The sequence below is a fragment of the Trachurus japonicus genome, chromosome 15 (assembly GCF_045865225.1).
Source record: "Trachurus japonicus isolate A0001 chromosome 15, Traja_1.0".
NCBI classification, from domain to species: domain Eukaryota; kingdom Metazoa; phylum Chordata; class Actinopteri; order Carangiformes; family Carangidae; genus Trachurus; species Trachurus japonicus.
Window position 1 is genome coordinate 31901325 of NC_140921.1, and position 20841 is coordinate 31922165.

At 42.2% G+C, this 20841-nt stretch overlaps 1 protein-coding gene across 2 annotated transcripts; it reads left to right on the forward strand.

Moving 5' to 3' along the window:
• The first annotated feature begins 910 nt into the window (after positions 1–910).
• Positions 911–19998, forward strand: asrgl1 (asparaginase and isoaspartyl peptidase 1). 2 transcript variants are annotated; one of them, XM_085800982.1, is made up of 7 exons: positions 911–1133; positions 3296–3502; positions 5122–5264; positions 8012–8166; positions 16446–16567; positions 18031–18141; positions 18744–19998. In XM_085800982.1, the coding sequence occupies exons 2-7, from the start codon at positions 3316–3318 to the stop codon at positions 18956–18958; spliced, it is 933 nt and encodes a 310-aa protein (XP_085657108.1). In that variant the 5' UTR covers positions 911–1133; positions 3296–3315; the 3' UTR covers positions 18959–19998. The 2 variants fall into 2 exon arrangements, with proteins under 2 accessions (XP_085657108.1, XP_085657107.1); XM_085800981.1 differs by having other exon boundaries at positions 948–1133; positions 3307–3502.
• Positions 19999–20841: the final 843 nt, after the last annotated feature.

Here is a 20841-nt window from a genome sequence, read left to right on the forward strand (position 1 = left end):
TGTTTGTCAGGGGTTTTGATTTGTGTGTATGAATGTTAACAGTATTATTATTAAATGGTAAATGGACTTGCACTTATATAGCGCTTTTCTAGTCACTCGGACCACTCAAAGCGCTTTACACTGTAATGGTCGCATTCACCCTTTCACACACATTCACACAGCACTGTTCGCAGACAGGCTTCGCAGACAGATAATCATTCACACACATTCACACAAGGCAGGTGTGGGTTCAGTGTCTTGCCCAAGGACACTTCGACATGCAGACAGGGGGAGCCGGGAATCGAACCGTTGACCTTCCGGTTAGTGGACGACCCGCTCTACCACCTGAGCCAGACACAACAAGCGGTCCATATCAACAACAACAGACATGTTGTATGAATTTTAAAAAGTCCATATCAGAGAATATTGAAAGTTTATAATGGGATCATCATCATGTCATACCATCCATACCAGAAAATAAATAGATGTGTTTGATTTGTTTATAACTCCAACTCAGCTGGAGATAAAGTTATCTAACTAACTATTTACCCCAATTCCTTAGGAAACTTTACATACATTATGTCTCACTTCAAGTAGGCTAAGCCGTTTATAGCCCTGGTAGTTAATTAAAGGGATCCTATAATAAATTTTATTTCAACATATAAGCGTATCCCATGCTATCTTTACAGTAATCCTTTTGTGTAGCCTACTATCATGGGAATAGCTGTAACGCAGACTCAATGCTCTTTAGAACATGTGTTAGATAAATGTGACTTCAATATTGATTAAAAATAATTGTGATTATGATTTTATTTTGGCTATTTTTTCCTTGTCATAATCAAGCAGCCTCGTCCTCTGATTGGCTATTCCCACGTCAATTATATTCGCACAGGGCGGACCTGTGACAAAACGTCACCAGACGTTTTTTTTTTTTTTTGTCACCAGACGTTCTCCAGCGCCGTCGTCACCAGGCGTCGTCACGCGCGTATTAAACGCGTTCTTGCGTTTAGAACGGGGTTTATAATATCTTATCTTCAGACATTGTATGAAGGAGACGAATTATGAGCTGTTTGGCTCCATTTATTTTGACAGTGTCCAAGTCCGGAAGTAGGCTATTGCCTTGCAGACCCTCATGTCTCCTCGGTGATATTTTGGTAAGACATGCACCTCATATCCCCCTCGCTTGATTCACTGTACAACTGGTAGAATTTGTGCATCTCCAATTTTACTGACCTGCTGGTTTATGCTCTCGATGTCTTTATAACACAATTAAATAAAGCGAGTAGCCTCATGTAGTCTGCGCGTGCGGCTGGGCTGCTTGTAAATAGGTCAATGTTCAGATTCAGTATGGTGGTGCAGTAAGAACTCTGACAAGTGAACGGTTTTGTAGATAATAAACACGACGTCGTCTCAGGTTTTATCAAGAGTTAGCCCACCAACCTGTGGGCGCCTCGGTACGTTCTGTTTAGATTCTCCACTTCACATGAACAAATGTTTTTAAACCATTAGGTGTTTGCTACAAGTGAAGCGAAACGCATTATTTTAAAGGTCAAATGTTTAGATAGGCTACTGTAGCGTCCGACCGGATGTTAGGCTGCAGTAGGCTAAACGTGTTCATTTGTTGATGGTTTGATTTCGGTAGTTGTGAGACGAGTGTTAGAGATTGAGCAGAGCATGAACTAACAGCCAGCATTGGATGGTACAGAAGTCGCCGCTAGATCCGGAGCAGGGGCGGATCTAGAGTATTTTCTGGTGGAGGGCACAGGGGGGTAACAACGGTGAATTTGAGGGAGGCATCCAAAAGTAACAAGAATGAAGGCTGCCACTGATCACTGTCTTGAATATTTATATTCTACAGTTACACACTGTTTACAGTATGTCTTCATCTTGCTTTTATTGGCCACATTGAATCTTTGACATTGTAAGGAAGATGCCTATGCTGTTTTCATTTTCCACTTGTCAATATTAAAATTAGTCAATCAATAATCAACTCTATCTTGTAAGAAGTCTAACGCCCGGTTCACACCGGACGTCGAAGCGCCGCGAATAGCCTCGGAACGGAGCCCGCCTCCTTTCGGCGCCCTTGTTAACCGTCGATAGTGTAGTTTAGACCAGACGCGAAGCGCCGCGATCCTCCGTGGCCGGCTCGCACCGTGCAGCGATCATTTCGGCATCTGGTCTATTTTGTGTGCGAGCCGTGAGCGATCGCGTCAATCTTGGCAGGAACTCACACAAAGAAACACGAGAGAATCCGGTCAATTTTCTAAATAAAAGTAATTTTCAAAATAAAATACCGAGATTGACAAATACCAGAGTTCAAAGTGTGTACGTTTGTGTTTATTAATCTAAACAGAGCGCAAGAGATGAACACACTCACACACCTACACACACACACACAGCTGAGGGGCGGAAGCACTTGTCGACCGGCGCGGAGAAATAGGCGTCCGGTGAACAGGAGGGCCGTGGCTCGCGCGCGATTTCTGCAGCCGCTCCACTTCGGCGTCCGGTGTGAACCCAGCGTAAGCAGAATAAGTGACATAAAAAATTCTCACAGTGGACAGAAATATCTTATACTCTTAGCCAGTTGTTAGAGCTCAACTCTGTACAATAAACATCTCAGTGTTTTGTGTAACAGTCAGTCAATGTATGCAGAATAACCGGAACAAGAAATACTCAAATGGCGAAATTGAGAACAATAACAATCTTACACAATTTTCTTTATTTACTAGACAGAACACTGGAATGTTTGCTGTACTAAGTTGATTAAGAGCCTTAGTCAGAAGTTAGTACTTGTAGCTCTGTACAGTGAACATAGCAGAAGAGCTTTACACAGTGATTGACATTGCCACAAGTCAATGACCATTGGGGGGGGTCACACAGGGTGGCCAATCAAATTGCAGGGGGTGATCCGGAGGGAATTCGAACCTATAGGTTTAATATAGGTTTGACTATATGTGACATACATAAAGTTGGCCGTTTTCATATACAGTATACGTATATGCTATATATATACTGTGTATGTATATCTTGCATATATGCGTATATATGCACCATATATGCACAGATAAACTGCATATAGGTTTCATATATGCACATATATCCTCATGAACCTATTATATATAGGTTCTTTCCGTGTGGGCACCTCCTCATCAGCCTCATCATCTCCACCCGTTGTTCCCACCTGCACCTGGTCACCAGTCAAGTCAGCTATAGGCCTAAGCATAATGAAGGATGGAGCAGGAATGCACGGTGCTAAAAAAATGTTTTTGAAAGTCTTCAAATTCAAAATGAGTTTTTACATTGTATTTCTCCTCAGTTCCTTCTCAGGTGATTGACATGTTTCCAGTGGTGGTGGTCCATGGGGGGGCAGGGCATATCCCAAAAGAGCGGTCAGAAAAATCCACTTCAGGGGTGTGCTCAGCAGTCCGAGCAGGGTATGCCATCCTCCAGGGAGGGGGCAGCAGCATGGATGCGGTGGTAGAGGCTGTGTCCCAGTTGGAGAATAATCCTTCCTTCAATGCAGGTAATGTGAAAACACAAGTGTATGTTATTACCTTACTTTATCTATACACAGGGGCAATCTTACGTATATGGTATATTTCTGTTTGGTTTAGGGTGCACATGACCACAAGGAAAATGTGTTATAATTTTGACCTGGTAAACATCAGTCTTGTTTAATGTGTTTTTGGTTTGATTTGATTTGATTTGATTTGGTTGGGTCAATGAATGAATCACAGTGTGTTACACAAAGGCAGAAAGCTGGACCCATAATGCACACACAGAGGCAGATAGCAGGTAAAAGATTTTAATGACACAGGCTGACAGGGAGATGTGGAGCTGGAACACAAGGCTGGGCGGAGCAGGAGGCAATAGTGAACCAAGGTGTTACCACGGGATGGTCAACCACGAGCTGGCGGGGAGTGGATGAGCTGTGCAGGTGGGAGCGTTGACCAAGGGGGTAGATCGGACTACACGCATGCGTAGCTCACAGTCGGCCATATTTGAACGGGCAAATTGCTCTGACTCTGGCTGCAGTTACAGTGCAGTAGATGGTGATCCAGTCATCTTCATTAAAAAAACGATTCATAACTCTGTGAAAAATCAAACCGTTTTGAAATCGGACAAAAACTGAGCAAGTTATGTTCATTATAGCAGAACATGCACCATAGGCTTAATGCTCTGAGGGAGAGAGTTGCCCGTCCCGCGATGGCCGCCGTACTGGCTACGCTTTGTCATTGGGCAGCAGCGGTGGGTGAGTCATCTAGTCTTCTTATATATACTGTATCTATGGCGTTGACTGCCTTGAATGAGCTGCAGGTGAGTGAAGGTGGAAGCAGGAGCCAGAAGTGTGTCGGCCCCGCCCAGCCTGGGACCACAGGGAAGGAAAACAAATCTGACAAACAAGCAGAGAGGATGAACGGGAAAACAAACAAAAGCAAATCCTAACACAGAACATAATTACGGCTTTTATTAAATTAAATTTAAAAAACAGACACAGTTTGTTGTACTTGTAGCTTATAATAATGGATTACATTTATATAGCGCTTTTCCCAAAGCGCGTACAGTAACCATTATTCATTCATACCACATTCACACCGGTGGTGGTAAGCTACGTCTGTAGCCACAGCTGCCCTGGGGCAGAAGCCAAACGGCCCCTCCGACCACCACCATGAACATTCATATGCAGTACATTGAGGTCATTTACTTAGAAGGCTAAATGATCTGTGGACATATTTTTAAAAGTTAAAGAAATTCTCATCAAGAAATTATAAAAGTCAGTTACAAAATATGAAAAAGCTCTTGCTTTTGACGTTTAGTGTAACAAACAATACTCTGGCTGTCGGGCAAAGTTAAACTAATGAGATTTGTTGTAAAAGTTTGTTTACGTGCTTGGAAAGAAGTAGAAGCTCACAGCCTCCAAAACGGGACATAAAAGAGCGCCATTAATGAATAGAAATAGTCCCTTAAAGGGTTAACTAGCTGGGCCAGGCTTTTGTCAAAACCGGTTCACAGGTTGCTGTGAAAAGTGTAAATCACATCTTAAAAGAACCACTTTGACCAAATGGCACTTCTATAAACAGATTTTTCTTTTTGTTTCCAGAGTCAAGAACTCAAGTTATATTCTGTCTTTTTTTTTTTCAGGGTGTGGATCCGTGCTGAATGTTAAAGGAGAGGTGGAGATGGATGCCATCGTGATGGACGGAAAAACACTGGGAAGTGGTGCAGTGTCTGCTGTACGCAACATAGCTAACCCTGTTCAGCTAGCAAGACTGGTCATGGACAAGGTGTGTTTGTGTGTGTGGACAGTATGAAGACAAAGGTACACACTTAGACTCTGTAGCTGCAACATTTAAAGATTGTAACAAAAGCGATAGGGTGGGTTTCACAACTTTACCAATACCAACAGTGTTTGCATGTTTCAGAGTAAACATGAGACATACTGTATTGTCCCAAGAAAGAAAAATAATGCATCGTCATCATCATTTATCTTGAACAAATAAAGGAGGAAGCATAGTCTATAGTTTGCACATTGACCTCGAAACACGCGAACAGGCCAAAATTGTTGCTGCAGTCAAATTCAAAACACAGCAGCACGTTGTCCCCCCTCCCCTACCCACCAGACTCCAGGTTGCCAGACAGCGGCGTGCTAACCTCCGCTCTGCTCACTCACAGTCAGTCTCAAAGTCTCAAAGCAGAGTAAAAAGCTGATTATTCATCAACAACCTCACTGTGTTATTGCTCTGACTCACAGTAACTACGAGCGGAGTTCACGTCACTCAGGTGATCATCTGCAAGTTATTGTTACATTTCACCGCTCCGACGCTGTGTGTCGACGCAGTGCTGACACACACACACACAGTGTAACCCAGCATCTACAGGAGCCTTATGGCGCTTTTCCAACACAGTACACAGTCACGGCACGGCTCGTAAAGGTGCTTTTCCACTACAGCTGAGTTCTTCTAGTACCTCCTCAGGGGGGGCGGGGTTGTAGCGGGGCGATTCCGAGGCTGCATTGTCCATCTCTCTTTTTTCGATCCTTTCATCAGCTCCAAACTCACTCGCCTGCACCTCGATTACGGACCACAGTGTGGGTTTACACACAGCAACATTTAACTCAGGTGAAGGAACAACAACAGTCTCGATACAGATCAGCTGGCGCTGTTGCCGCTCTGTTTTTGAAATTTCCGGGTTGATTGTCATGTCGGACGTAGAGCACTGGAAGAGAGAGTAACGACACCACCATTGACTCCCGTGGTAAGAGTTTTGCGCCCCAAGTGGCAGGATATGGGTATTGCAAAAGCGCCCAGAAAACCCATTCACTCCAATGTATGTGTGTTGCCCACTTGCTTGTAAATTGATGAAAACGGCCGTGTTTTTGTTTTTAGGTGTCTTGGTCATATCAGATTACAAAATGTAGATTGAAACATTAATGTAGACAACTGTTTTTTTTTTTGTGTTTTTTTTTTACTCGCCTATGTGTTAATGTTTATCTGTAAAGGATCCTCAATGATGCTATTAACGTGGGTGATCTATAAATGACCTAGCCTAGAAATCTAGACGCACCCTAGCGGCAGCAAATCTATTTGCTCCGTATGTCGGTCTAGAAACGAGCCATAGGAACTTTTTGAGTCTCGAACACCGATTGTGTTCACCAATCACAGCGCTCTATCTGTTTAGAGAGTCGTTGGGCGGGCTTAATGCGATGACGACATACATTTTAATTGGCTTGTCAGGCTAACGTCACCCTGCTCTTTGCTCTGATTGGTCGTAGCGCTACCCTATTGCGTGCAGAGGCAGTTTGAAAGACAGCCTTCATCCCGCCCCCTGGATTGAGCCGAGGTCTACCGGTCGTTGCCAGACTAGACATGTTAATGATATAGTCTGGCTTGTCAGGCTATAAATGTCCTTAAATTATTGAAAATACCACACTTGCTCATTCACCAACAATGCAGAGATGTCAGTTCTTGGGCGCTTTTGCAATACCCATATTTCACCATCAGGAGGCGCTTCCATTGAACCAATGCGTGTCGTTACTCTCTTTTCCAGTGCTCTAGTCGGACGTAGCGCTCGCACTCTTCCAGTGACGACACTCTGTCCAATCAGTGGAAGGCAGTTGGCTGACGTCATGTTTTAGTATCGCTTCGGCTCGCTTGGAACCAGGGCCGAGGAGGTACTAAAAGTAGTACCTGGTACCAGGTACTAGGGCTAGTGGGAAAAGCTAAAAAAGCGGGACCTGCCGTGCCGCACCACGCTAGTGGAAAAGTGCCATTAGTGCGTGTTCTTAACGCCGTAGATGAGCCAACATATGAGACGTCTTACCGCAGAATAAACGTCACGAGCCGCTCCGTTTCTCCTCCACTTTCTGACGTCGGATCATAAAACTTGACGACCGGAGACAGGCGACCTGACCGGGCCGGACTCATCTCATGAACCGCTCCACATGTTCACCATCACTTCAATTACCATCGGCTCCATTTCGCCACGTTTCCTCCCTCTTTCTAACTTTCACTTTGTAATTCTTCCCTTTAGCGTTAGCAGCAGCTCAAACTAACTAGGCTATATGCTCACTACAGCAAGCTATGTATCAAACGGCAGAGCGACAAGCCGCTTATTTCTACCGTGTGATATCAAGGAAATATGATCATAATAACCAATAATAGAAAACAATCTTCTTTTTTTTTGCGATCTCGTTTTATCTCCCAGCCGTAGCTACAGCTCAGTGGAAGCTTAACTGGAAACCCGGAGTCTGAAACGCCACAGACACTGTGATTGGAAGAGAGCGCTGGGTGGCGACACATGCCAATACGTAAATTCAAAACATAAACATGATTTGCGGTCCTGCAAAAAAAATTCTGGCTGTACTATTGTTGTCGGTGAGATCATTATGTTATATCAACAACATTATTCCTGACATATTAGGAGGATTTTATGACTATTTGCTTTTGATTTCTTACATACTGTTCTTTTAAGACTTGTAAGAGTTTATAGATTCGCTGTGTCATAGGTGTGATCTCTTCGATCTCTGTTTCAGACCAGTCATGCCTGTCTGACTGCAGAGGGTGCCAATCAGTTTGCCTCAGCCATGGGTGTCCCTACGGTCCCAATGGAGTCCCTCATCACTGAGTACTCTCGTATGCGCTGGAAAAAGAACTTGGCCCCAGATGCCAACCCTGTGGAGTCCCAAATGTGAGACATGGATTTATTTCATGCTTATTAGCATCGGTTTCAATAATGAAGCCTACCCTAAGAAAATACACTGTCCGTTAGACACTCCTGCTCCATAATCCAGTTCTCTGGTGTTTATGCATAGTCTATGATTAGCAGGGCAAGTTACATCCAAAATATAATACATTGCATATTATTAGTTACTTTCACCAAAATTACTTAAGAAATATGACTAGACATTCTAAAATGCATTCATTGCGGCTGATTATACGTTCAGTGGCAGGTGATGTAGAGTAACTGCCTAAATGACAGCAGATGACAGTTAAGCGCGTTGTCATCGCATCCGCCATGGAGAGTGTAGAAGAAGAGTTAGATGGCCACAAACGCAGAATTAAATTTTAATTCGCTAAATGAATAGAAAGAAGCAAAATTGATAAACATCTTGTTGATCTACAGTAAAGAAGAAACGTGACTCATTCATTGGACCGGAGGGCTCAGGCCACACTCTGATTTAAAAGCCCGGGCCAGAGGGGATCAGAGACGGGCTGAATGTAGAGGTGAGGTCTCAGTCCCAGGTGCCGAGCTGAGCTGAGCAGTCAGGTAGAGGGAGGAGAGGAGCACACCGAGGGAGACACATAAAACACACTGTTACAGCAGCTGGAGTGACCCAGTTGGGAGGAAATGCAGAGATGAAAGAACTAGGGCTGTCAAACGATTAATTTTTTAAATCGCGATTAATCGCATTTTTTCCATAGTTAACTCGCGATTAATCTCTATTAAAAATATTATATATGGCGCTTTGGACTTTCAACACTCCAAAGTGTTATAATCTCTAGACAAACAACTTTTAGACCAGACCTAGTAGGCCTACCTAATCATAACACATGATGCATGAAACTCACACAGAATTGAAACGAATTGCATCCAGTGGAAATTGCCCTTTACTTTGCTACGTCTCTGCCTGGCCATGTGCATTTGTTGACAACAAAGCCATCAAAAAATCAATGGATGGAGCTGTGGATATATGTTAGACTGTGTATATTTGTGTAGCAAACAACTTGAAGGTGGCTTACCGCCACCTACTGGACTGGAGGTCCCACACTCCAGTCCTCCAGTCCAGCAGACAGAGGACAAAATGGGCCGCGATTAACCGCGATTAAAAAATTTAATCGCGTTAATTTTTTTAATTAATCTCATCGCGATTAATGCGTTAACTCTGACAGCCCTAGAAAGAACTTTTGCCACAACTTTAACTAACTCATTTGTGTGAGTGGCTTCAAATCAGCCAGCAGCTCCAAAATGACCTGTATGGTAGATGGTAGGAATTATGTTTTCCTTTCATTTTGTGTTCATTTTGTAAATGTGAGAAACTTTCTATCATGTACTCTGCTACTGTCTGTAATGCTGGGCTGATTAACCTCCTTTTCAAACGTAGGCTATTCAATTCAGACACAGTCATAGTCCCCGCAACTGATACGTTTGCACACATTTTTATGAAAATGCGTAGTAACATGCATTACTTAGATTGTAACGGGTAAAATATTACTGAAATTGTATTAGTAATGCGTTATATCACTGTGTTACAGCAAATAGTAATACATTACTGGAATAGCGTTACTTTTGTAATGCGTTCCTCCCAACACTGATGATCAGAGAGTTCCAAATACTCATAAGGTGCTTTCCTGGTACCTGGATTCCTCCCACAGTCCAAACATTAAACATGCAGGTTTGCTGCGAGTCTGAATCAGCCCTGTCTAGGGTGAACCCCTCCTCCTGCCCAGTGTCAGCTGGGATCTGCTCCAGCCTCCTAGCCTCCTACCCTCCCTCAGGATAAGTTGGTAAAGCTAATGGATGGATGGATGCTTTCCATTTGGCTAAGGCAGCTCCTCGCTCCCCTAAGTCACGTCCTTGTAGCCTCTCTCAGTGGTGACAGAGAAGCATGATGCTGGTAGAAATGTGTTTACACCTTCTTAGTCTCTCCTGCATCATTTTAAGGAGATGGAAAAGAGAAATCGCTGACCAGTCACTGAACAGTTCCCGTTGAAGCATTGCTGTCTGGTTTTTAAAAAAAAACAAGAGAGAGTATTTTGAGAGGCATGTATAAATGTTTTGACAGGTTTTTACTGTGGTCTTGGGGGTCATCATTGGAATTCATTGTCTCCGCTGTGAGTCCCAGATGTTTACAGCTGTGCTCTCAGCAAAAGAGCAAAATACGTTCCGGTTCCGGTCATGGAGCTGTTCAGACGTGAGTGAAGATAGCTCCGCGGACATGTGAGACTAGATTGATATTTTACAACGAACACCTCATAAATTTTGTTAGAGTAGTTAATTAGTGTTTATATTTAACTTAGGCTACCCGCTTATTCTCCCTACACTGTGTATATCCGACGTCTGCAACCATGCCTAACACCCGAGCCAAAGGAGGCCTTGATGGCGACCAACCTACACTCGATCAGCATCTAGTCAAGATGGACACCCCACTGAGCGTAGCAACTTTTACCGACCAGCTGAACCTATTGAAGGACGACCTATTCGGGAAAATCGACTCGGTGGCGGGATCCCTAAGAAGCGAAATATCATCGGTACGAGCTGAGCTAGCTTCCTCTGCTAACGCCCTCCGTGCTACAGCGGACTCCCACGCGACTCGGCTTGACGACCTCGAAAACACCGCCACTTTCTGCGGGGATTCTGTCAGAGATTTGCAGTCGACTGTTAACGACCTGAGCCAGGAAGTGTCTTCTCTGAAAGCTAAGTGTGAAGATCTGGAAAGCAGGTCCAGACGGAATAATGTGAGAATAATCGGCCTGAGAGAGGACATGGAGGGGAGTCAGGCTGCTACTTCCATGGCTAAGTGGCTACATGAGACTCTGCACCTGGACTCTCTGCCAGTGATTGACCGGGCACACAGATCGCTGCGTCCCAAACCGAAAACCGGAGAGGTTCCACGGCCCATAATCATCCGGCTGCACTACTACCGAGACAGGGTCGCTATCATTCAGAAAGCCAGGGCACTCGGTGACGCTCTGCAACATGAGGGGAAAAGAGTTCACATCTTCCCAGACCTCACGGTCGCCCAGATGAAAAAGCGTGAAGCCTTCGCGGGAGTCAAGCGGCTCCTGCGCGGTAACGGCGCATTTAAAGACTACGGATATTTTCAACCCGGCCATCTGAGGATAACCCTGCTAAACGGGGAGCGGCACCGCTTTGAGGATCCGTCTACAGCTGAACGTTTCGTTCAACATCACTCTGCATCTTCTCCAGATGAATCTGCCGCCCCCGGCAACGGTGCGTCACCGGTAAACTGTGTGGATGCGGACTCTCCTCCGTAGGTAACATTACACCACTCTATGGCCACTCTATTTCTTAGCCCTTATTTTGAATACTGGCGGTAGACTTACTATTAAGTCATGAGTGAAAAGGGAGAATATTGGAGGGTTTTGGCCTCTGTTATGCAACATTTCTACTGTATACTACTCTGTTGTGTTTTTTGTTTTTTCAATTTCAAGTCAATTTTATAAATTAATCTGTATTAAGAGAAGTGTAAGGGAAGAGGGGATGTTGGCAATATGTTCTCATTAATCTGCTCTCCCCCGATTCCCTTCTGTATTTCATTCTATTCTGTTGTGCAGCCTTTTACTGCACCTTTGCTCAAATGTATAGTTTGAATGACATTTTCAATTTCAAGTGTTCTTGTGTAGTTACGTTTATCATTAATATCACATGGTCCTGTTTGAAGCAACTGGAAAAATGCTTCTTTTCGAGGAGTTTCTGGAAGGTACACTGGTGCTTTTGAATACAGCTCGTTTTTTTTTTGGAGCTGTTGTTTTGTGTTTTTTTTTGTTTTGTTTTGTTTTGTTTTCTCCTTTTTTCTTCTCCCCTCCCTCTCCCCTATGGTCTCCATCTATCTACCTATCTGCAGAGCTTATGTCTTCAGGGTTCTTACGCAGTACCTTATCTCAATCCCTAGTTCATGAATAGGCCAAGTAGCAGTATGAGCAGAGCAGGGTCACTCTCTTTTGTGAGCTGGAATGTCAAGGGGTTAAATTCGTCCGTCAAAATTAACAAAGTCCTAAATCACTTGCGTAGCTTAAACACAATGGTAGCTTTTCTGCAAGAAACGCATTTGAGACCTTCTGAGCACAACAAATTAAGAAGGAGTTGGGTTGGACAGTTGTATCACTCCACCTTTACATGTAAATCTCGAGGAACGGCCATATTAATTCATAAGGCCATTCCATTTAAAGTATCTCACACTGTAGCGGACCCAAATGGGCGTTATATTTTCATTTCGGGTAAATTATATAACACACCACTAGTTCTTGCTAATATATATGGGCCCAACTGGGATGATCACGGCTTTTTTCGAAAATTGTTTTCAGCAATTCCTGACCTTGAATCCCATTACCTTATACTAGGTGGGGATTTCAACTGCTGCTTAGACCCAGCTCTTGATCGATCTTCCACAAAGCCTGCACGTAGTTCAAATTCGTCCAATGTAATTAAGTCTTTTATGGAAGAATATGGCGTTTCCGACCCATGGAGATTCTTATATCCCCAAAGTAAAAAATTTTCTTTCTTTTCCCCAGTTCATCACACCTTTTCACGTATAGATTTTTTCCTGTTAGATGACAAATTACTTCCCCAAGTACGTGCAGTTTCCTACAATGCTATCGTTATCTCTGACCATGCCCCTGTGACTCTTGAGCTCTCCTTCCCAGATAAGCCAAATTCTCGCTGTCCATGGCGTTTCAACCCATTACTACTCTCAGATGAAGCATTTATCAATTATATATCATCTGAAATAGACCTTTTTGTAAGCACCAATGTTACCCCAGGGGTATCTGCTTCTTTGATTTGGGAGACTTTCAAGGCTTACATTAGGGGCCAAATTATAGCCTTTTCTGGATCTCAGGGTAAGCAACGTAGGGAACGCCAGTCTCAATTACTCACATCAATAACAAAGTTGGAGGATGATTACGCTTCTCCCCCTTCTTCAGATTTATACAAAAAGCTACTTATTCTCAAATCTGAATTTGACACATTGGCAACAGAGCAAGCTGAATCTAAGCTATTACAGCTAAGACACACAATATATGAATCTGGGGAAAGACCCTCTAAATTATTGGCTTACCAGTTAAGACAAGTGAGCACAAACAACCTTATTTCCAAATTAGCCACATCATCTGGCGTGACTACGGATCCCCAGGAGATTAATAGCCACTTTAGAGATTTTTTTAGTTTATTGTATAGATCTGAACAGAACAATGACCCACAAACTTTTGATTCTTTTTTTAATCAAATTAATATGCCCCAAATTTCTACAAACCAAAAGGAAAATCTGGATAAAGCGCTCACTGCAGATGAGCTCATTAAGGCTATCAGTTCTATGCAGTCTGGGAAAAGCCCAGGTCCTGATGGCCTTCCCATAGAGTTTTTTAAGAAATTCTCTACAAAAATTGCGCCTCTGTTGCTAAATATGTTCAATGAGTCTCTAATATCTGGTATTCTCCCCCCTTCTCTCCGGCAAGCCTCTATTTCTTTAATATTAAAAAAAAATAAGGACCCACTCCAATGCTCATCCTACCGCCCTATTTCACTGTTAAATGCTGATGTTAAGGTGCTTGCCAAAGTTCTTGCACATAGGTTAGAGTCTGTCCTTCCATCAGTCATACATTCTGACCAAACTGGGTTTATTAAAAACCGGCATTCTTTTTTCAATGTCAGGCGTCTTTTCAACATAATATATGATAATAAGGTATCTCGGTGTCCAGAGGTAGTAGTCTCCCTGGACGCCGAGAAAGCTTTTGATAGAGTCGAATGGGAATTCCTTTTCACCACCCTCTCTAAATTCGGATTTGGCCAAGGCTTTTTATCTTGGACACGGCTTCTCTATTCATCACCCTTATCCTCAGTTCGCACTAACAATGACATTTCTGCCTACTTCCCTCTTCATAGAGGGACCAGACAGGGATGTCCTCTTTCTCCTCTTCTCTTCGCTGCAGCTATTGAACCGTTGGCCATTGCTCTACGTAGTCTTCCAGGGTTTAAAGGAATTACTAGATATGGAAATGTTCAGAAGGTATCTACGCAGATGATCTTCTTTTATTCATTTCCAAGCCATCTGAGTCTGTTCCACATATACTAAAAACTTTAGAATGTTTCGGAAAGATTTCTGGTTACAAACTTAACTTTGACAAAAGTGAGGTTTTTCCTGTCAATAAAGCTGCAGCCACAAATCTAAATCTACTTGCAACACTTCCCTTTAAAGTGTCAAAGAAAGGTTTTACCTACCTAGGGGTAGCAGTTGCAGATAAATTTGACAAACTTTTTAAATCTAATTTTGAAACTTTATTCACACGTGTCAAAGATGATCTTCACCGTTGGTCGTCATTGCCTCTTTCTTTAGCGGGTAGAATCAATTCAGTTAAGATGAAAGTACTTCCCAAATTTCTTTATTTTTTCCAGTGTATTCCTTTATTTATTCCAAAGTCATTTTTTCACAAATTAGACACGGCCATTTTGGAGTTTATATGGGACAAAAAGGTTCCCCGACTGCGTAAAAATGTCCTACAGAAACCAAAAAAAGATGGCGGCATGGCACTACCCAACTTTTTATACTACTACTGGGCTGCCAACATGCAACCAATCCTGCACTGGATGCGGGCAGATGATGATTCCCCTGCTTGGTGTCTGATGGAGTCCTCATCCTGCGCTCCAGCCTCTCTCTCTGCACTTATTGCTTCCTTCCCTGTGTCTGGTAGGCTCGAATCTGGCAGCAATATACTTGTAAACTCTACTCTGCGTATATGGAGACAGTTTTGTAAAAATATTGGAGTTCAGATACCACCACTATGCATGCCAATTTGTAAAAACCCTATATTCCCCCCTTCAATGCAAGACAAAGCCTTTGATTTGTGGTTTCAGAATGGCATACGTACAGTGAGGAACTTGTTTGTTGAAGGTGTCTTTGCTTCATTTCAGCAATTAGCTGAGAGATTTCATCTTCCGAATTCTCATCTATTTAGATACCTTCAAGTAAGAGACTTTTACAGAAAGAGGTATCAAGATTTTCCACATACTCCAGCAGATACACCTATCGATACAATTCTTAAGGCTCCCACGGCAATGAAGGGATTAATATCTACTCTCTATGATGCAGTTCTCTCTCTTTGCTCTCCATCTGACCAAACACTTGTAACTATTTGGTCCCAGGATCTGAATGTAGATTTGTCAGACTTATGGGAATCTATCCTCTTACGTGTCCATTCATCTTCTGTGTGTGCCAGACATGGGGTTATTCAATGCAAGCTTCTACATCGTGTATATTGGACTAAGTCCAGACTATCCCGTATCTATTGTAACATTGACCCACTGTGTGATAAATGTCGACAACATTGTGGTACTCTTATTCATATGTTTTGGACATGTTCATCCTTGCATACATTCTGGGTTTCTATATTCTCTACTCTCTCTGATGTATTTCAAAAAACTTTGGAGCCATGTCCACTCATGGCCCTATTTGGTGTTTTATCATATTCCACTAAGTTATCAAAACCCCAATCTGATTTTGCTGCTTTTCTCTGTTTGATTGCTAGGCGTCTAATTTTGAGACACTGGAAATCACAACACCCGCCATCACATTCATTGTGGATTAGAGATATATTAATGTTTTCAAAACTCGAAAAGATTCGACACTTAAAGAGAGGTTCTGTATCTAAATTTAATGAAATCTGGCAGCCATTTCTTTTGCATGTAGAGAGCCTTGTTTTACAACCTCCAGATACCGTATAAGTTTACTGTACATCTATTTTGTTACCTGTGACTGTGAACTTTGTCATGTAACTGCCCCGGTACATGTGCTTTGATGTAGATATGTGAGACCCCCCCTGAATCCCCTCCTTTTATTCATCTATTTATTTTATTATTATTATTATTTCTTTTTTTTTTTTTATTATTATTTTTCTTATTTCTTTTTTTTTTTTTTTTCTCTTCCTCTTTTTTGTATGTATGTGCTGTCGTCATTCTTGTAAATGGATAATGGATCCCTCATTGTCCGATCTTCTATCTTTTATTTATGTATGTGTAAAAAATAAGAAAAAAACCTTCAATAAACATACCATGAACAAAAAAAAAAAAAAAAAAAAAAAAGAGCAAAATACAAACTTTTTTTTAGATCTGTTTCAGAGAGGACCTGGGACCCCCAGAGATTTCTTGCTCGTCTTTCATACACCTTAATAACAAGGTTTCTGTGTAAAACAGTTTTTCTAATTCAAACCTCATTCTGCTGTTTTGTTGTGTAGGGGGAAGATGGGCACAGTCGGAGCTGTGGCGGTCGACAGTGAAGGAAACATCGCCTGTGCGACCTCCACCGGAGGAATGCTGAACAAAATGGAGGGACGGGTGGGAGACACCCCCTGCATAGGTCAGTCTTCACACACACAGCTGGACATTTTATACCTTTTCATGAAAGCTTTTGGGGACGACCAATTCCTCTCCAACCAAAAAGTTGAAAGTCCCTTAAAGATTGACTTGTAGTTCCTCCAGTATGTTGGCCTGTGACCAGGAGGAATGTGTGTGGTTAGTCAGTAAACAAAGGTCACTTAGTTGATAATTGACTGAGTTTTCTCACAACAAACTGTCTTGGCACAAATTGCAATGTTCAACACTTGCAGTATAACACTGACCAGTTCATAATTATGTCAGGGCCTCAGCACCGACTGGTTTATACTAATAATCTAATGTGACTGAGGAACATAGCCAGAAGCACAACGTGTAATTTGAGAGGATCAGTATGTCTTGGTTCAACAGGGTCTAAATGGTCTTAGTAGTTCTATCAGGTCTAGTGAACAGCAGTGAGTGGATTTTGTCTAATCTGTTACTAGGAGTAATGACTGATAAGACTGTCATGTTGACATGTCCATCTTCACAGCAAAACCTTGTTTACAGCCTGACATGCTCGTTAGTTGTAGCTCCATGTGCTCTTCTCTTTGCCCATTTTTGGATTAGGAGTTATGTGGAGTAGTTGGACACTGCTAAGGCGCTGCTGATTGAACAGTTATGAGCTTCAAAACTGCATCTTTATTTACAGCCTCTCTTCTAAACAGAATCTCTTTAGATACTTTTTTGTCGGAGAATAATGTCAATTTGTCTTCCCCAAAACTGTTCATTAAAGGCATAAGTTGCCTAGAGATGATCTAATATTGAAATTTATTTTTATTTTCCTGTCATTGAAATAAAACTGTTATCTGTGCAATAAAGTGTCCGTGTTTGTTTGTTTGTTTGTTTGTTTTGTTTTCTGTCCTCTCTTACTGTATGTTTGTGATGTTGAGGGTTTGTATGTTACTGACACCTGATTATTTGTCATTTTTCTTAAAATGAAAAAAAAAGGAAGGTAAGTAAAAAATTAATGAGAAAGGGGGGAAAAAAAGGTCACCCACTAGGGGTGGTAGTGGTGGTTGGGATTTAAAAAAAAAAATGTTTGTTTAATTCTGTCAATGCTTATTGTGTGTCAAGAGAATATTAACACAAAGCATTACTCTACCATCTAGTTACATGGATGTAATCGCATCCCCGCACTAGTGAATCTTGAATCCTGCAAACAAGAACCAGAGAGTAACAGATTATATTTGTATTCATAAGTAAAATGCTGCTGCAAGTTCTTAAAGCTGCACTAACTAATCAGTATCTTTGTATTAACTATGGGTCCAGTGTGGAATGGGAATGTTGTCACTTGTGGAGAGTTGTGAGAATAATTTCCAGGCTCTGCAGCTCCACTCAGCTCTGCAGAGGTTTTTTTTTTTGTTTTTTTTAATTGTTTTTCTGTAGCCACTGAGTGTTTTAATTGCTTGTGTGGGTGTGGGATTGTATTGATGTTTTGTGTGTTAGGGGGCGGGGGTTATGCTGACAACAACGTTGGAGCAGTATCAACTACAGGCCACGGAGAGGCCATCATGAAAGTTACACTGGCGAGACTCATCCTGTTCCACATGGAGCAAGGTAATGCACACACATCTGTTCCAAGTCTGTATCTACAACATGCAGAGTCCCAGTAAAAAAAACTCAGCATCAACTACCAGACTTGGTAGCAGCCACTGGGATTTTCACTAATTCAGTCTACTGCTGTTCTACAGAACAGCGGACTTAAAGGGATAGTTCAACATTTTGACAAATTTGCCTATTGCTATAATCCCTATAGTTTTAGGAGTACCTTTAATTGTTGGTGCAAGCAATTTTTAGAATGGTGGAGCAGAGCCGTGAGCTGCTCAGAGGCTTATGGAATTTCTTGGTTTCCCTCATCAAACTCATCAAATACACAATCCAACAACTCCAAAACGCTCTGGTGGACAAGTTGTGACCTTCACATTCACCACGCTATGAGATAATAACAGAACGTTACCAGACAGAGTTGTTTTTGAGGTAAATTCATGCAAAACTGCTGATGCGCGTTCCCGTCGGGGGCAGTTTTTCGGCAAGCAGTCTCTGCATTTGCCTCGAAAAACAACTCTGGGGCCAATTTGCCAAAATGTTGAACTATCCCTTTAAGAGAGCACTGACTGAGTGTCTGACATCTTGATGGACATTTCATCTTGTGTTCTCAGGTCACTCAGCAGAGGAAGCCAGTGACTTGGGCTTGGCCTACATGAAGTCTAGAGTGGATGGGCTGGGTGGGGTGGTGACGGTGGACCCTCAGGGCCGCTGGGCAGCCCGCTTCTCCAGCCGCCAGATGTCCTGGGCTGCAGTCCAGAAAGACACCCTGCACTATGGCCTATATGCCGGGGAACACTTCACACAGAGGATCGATGCCCCACACTGACGGAGGATACACACGAGACCGAAGGAAACTGAGGACATTAATACCAATTAAAACTAAAGAAAATAACATCAAAAGACATTAGGAGGGATCCAGTTTAAGTTGCTCTGATAGTATTATTGATTACAAATACAATCTGAAGATAGGATACATGAGGGAAGAGAGGTGAGAACACTGATAATTTTTACTGATTGGAGCTAGAACTTGGTGAAGAAGGGCTCTACTGATTGGGTCCTATCAAATTATCCACAGCATGATTTAATTTGATCCTTGCTGATGAAACTGAAGAGACCTCCAGCTGAAGTTAAACACCTGCAGCAGGATGTCCCACCATAATCCAACAACCTGCTTGACAATGGATGCAAACCATCATTTGACTAATCTAAAGTTAGAAAGTGAAATTCACATTTTTGTCTTGAAATATATATTTTTTCAAATTTAATAATTGGAAAGAGATTTTGCATGTTATTTTTCGAAAACATGAAAGAGTGGCATGGCGAGACAGTGGTTCGCACTATCACCTTTCAGCAAGAAGGTTCTGGGTTTGATTCCCAGGCAGACTTTGCATGTTCTCCCTGGTCTTACATGTTCGCTGGCCTCCTCCCACGTTCCATGGCATGCAGAGAAAGAAAAGAAAATCAGCATTGTATATCACTCAGCTTGTCGTATTTTAACTGAATTTATGTCTTTCTAAAAAACACACACACACACACACACACATTACTGTGAAATAGTATTAAACAGCACATCAAACTTAACTCATCAAACATTTTTATAACCTTTTTTTATTATTATTTTTAATTTGTGCAATGAAACACATATAAGCTTTGTATTTCACAGAGAACGACAATCTGATCCTCTGTGTTGTGACAGAGGAGCCATGTGATGTTTCTGCAGTAGTAGTGTTGTTAGAGAGTTAAAGTACACAGTTTAAACCTGAGCCAGTGTCAGTGAAGTGCTGCTGATCAGATAATGATTGTTAATGCTGAAGCTTTGTTTTAGAAAAACACCAATTATGGCAATAAACTCCTTTAATCCTTGAACATTGTGTGTTTCGTGCTTCATTTACCCACAAAGTCTTTGTGTGGATGTGCACTCATGTGTGAGGCTCTGACTGTGTGTGCTATGTCCACTAGATGGTGCTGATGCAGTAGAAATCAACAATGAAACAGACGCTGCATGAACTTCACATTTTCACTGGTTTCATATCTGAAGTCACACTTTACAATAGGTGAAAGAAACACAACTGAATCTGTTATTTTACACTCGTGAACCTTGTGTCCAGATAGGATGTGATCGTCCTCATCTTTGCTGAATGCAGATACTTTTGATGCTGAGCTAGCTAGGGAATTCTTTCCTACTCTATTTAGATTTTGTCCTTGGAAGAGAAGCCTACAGCAGGGCTACTGGCAAGAGACTTCAGGTTTCAAGTGAATTATGTACTTGTCTCAGGCTTGTTCTCTCTGTGTGAATGATACCTGCCATATTGTGATGATGTTAAGAATGCAAATTTGGCTAAATTAGGATGTCGATTTCTTTTTTTCAGACTTCAAAGTAGAAATCCAGCTCCTGTATGTTGGGCTCACATGCTCAGCTGGAGAAGCAGGAGATGACAGTGAGAGTCTACTGTGTTTTGACAGCACTCACAGCCTTGTACATGTTCAATGAGCTGTCAGCCAAGACAGTAGCCTACTGTACATGTAAACTTGACCTGAACTGTGTCAAAGTACTATAAAAGGACTGTCTACTGTATTTTCTATTGTTACATCAGACAGCGAGTCAGCGACCGTTAAACTTTAAGATTATATCAGCTAAAGATGGATGAGAAAGTTTTCATTTCACACATTCTCTGATGTAAAAATATAATTCTGTTTAAAGGGATAGTT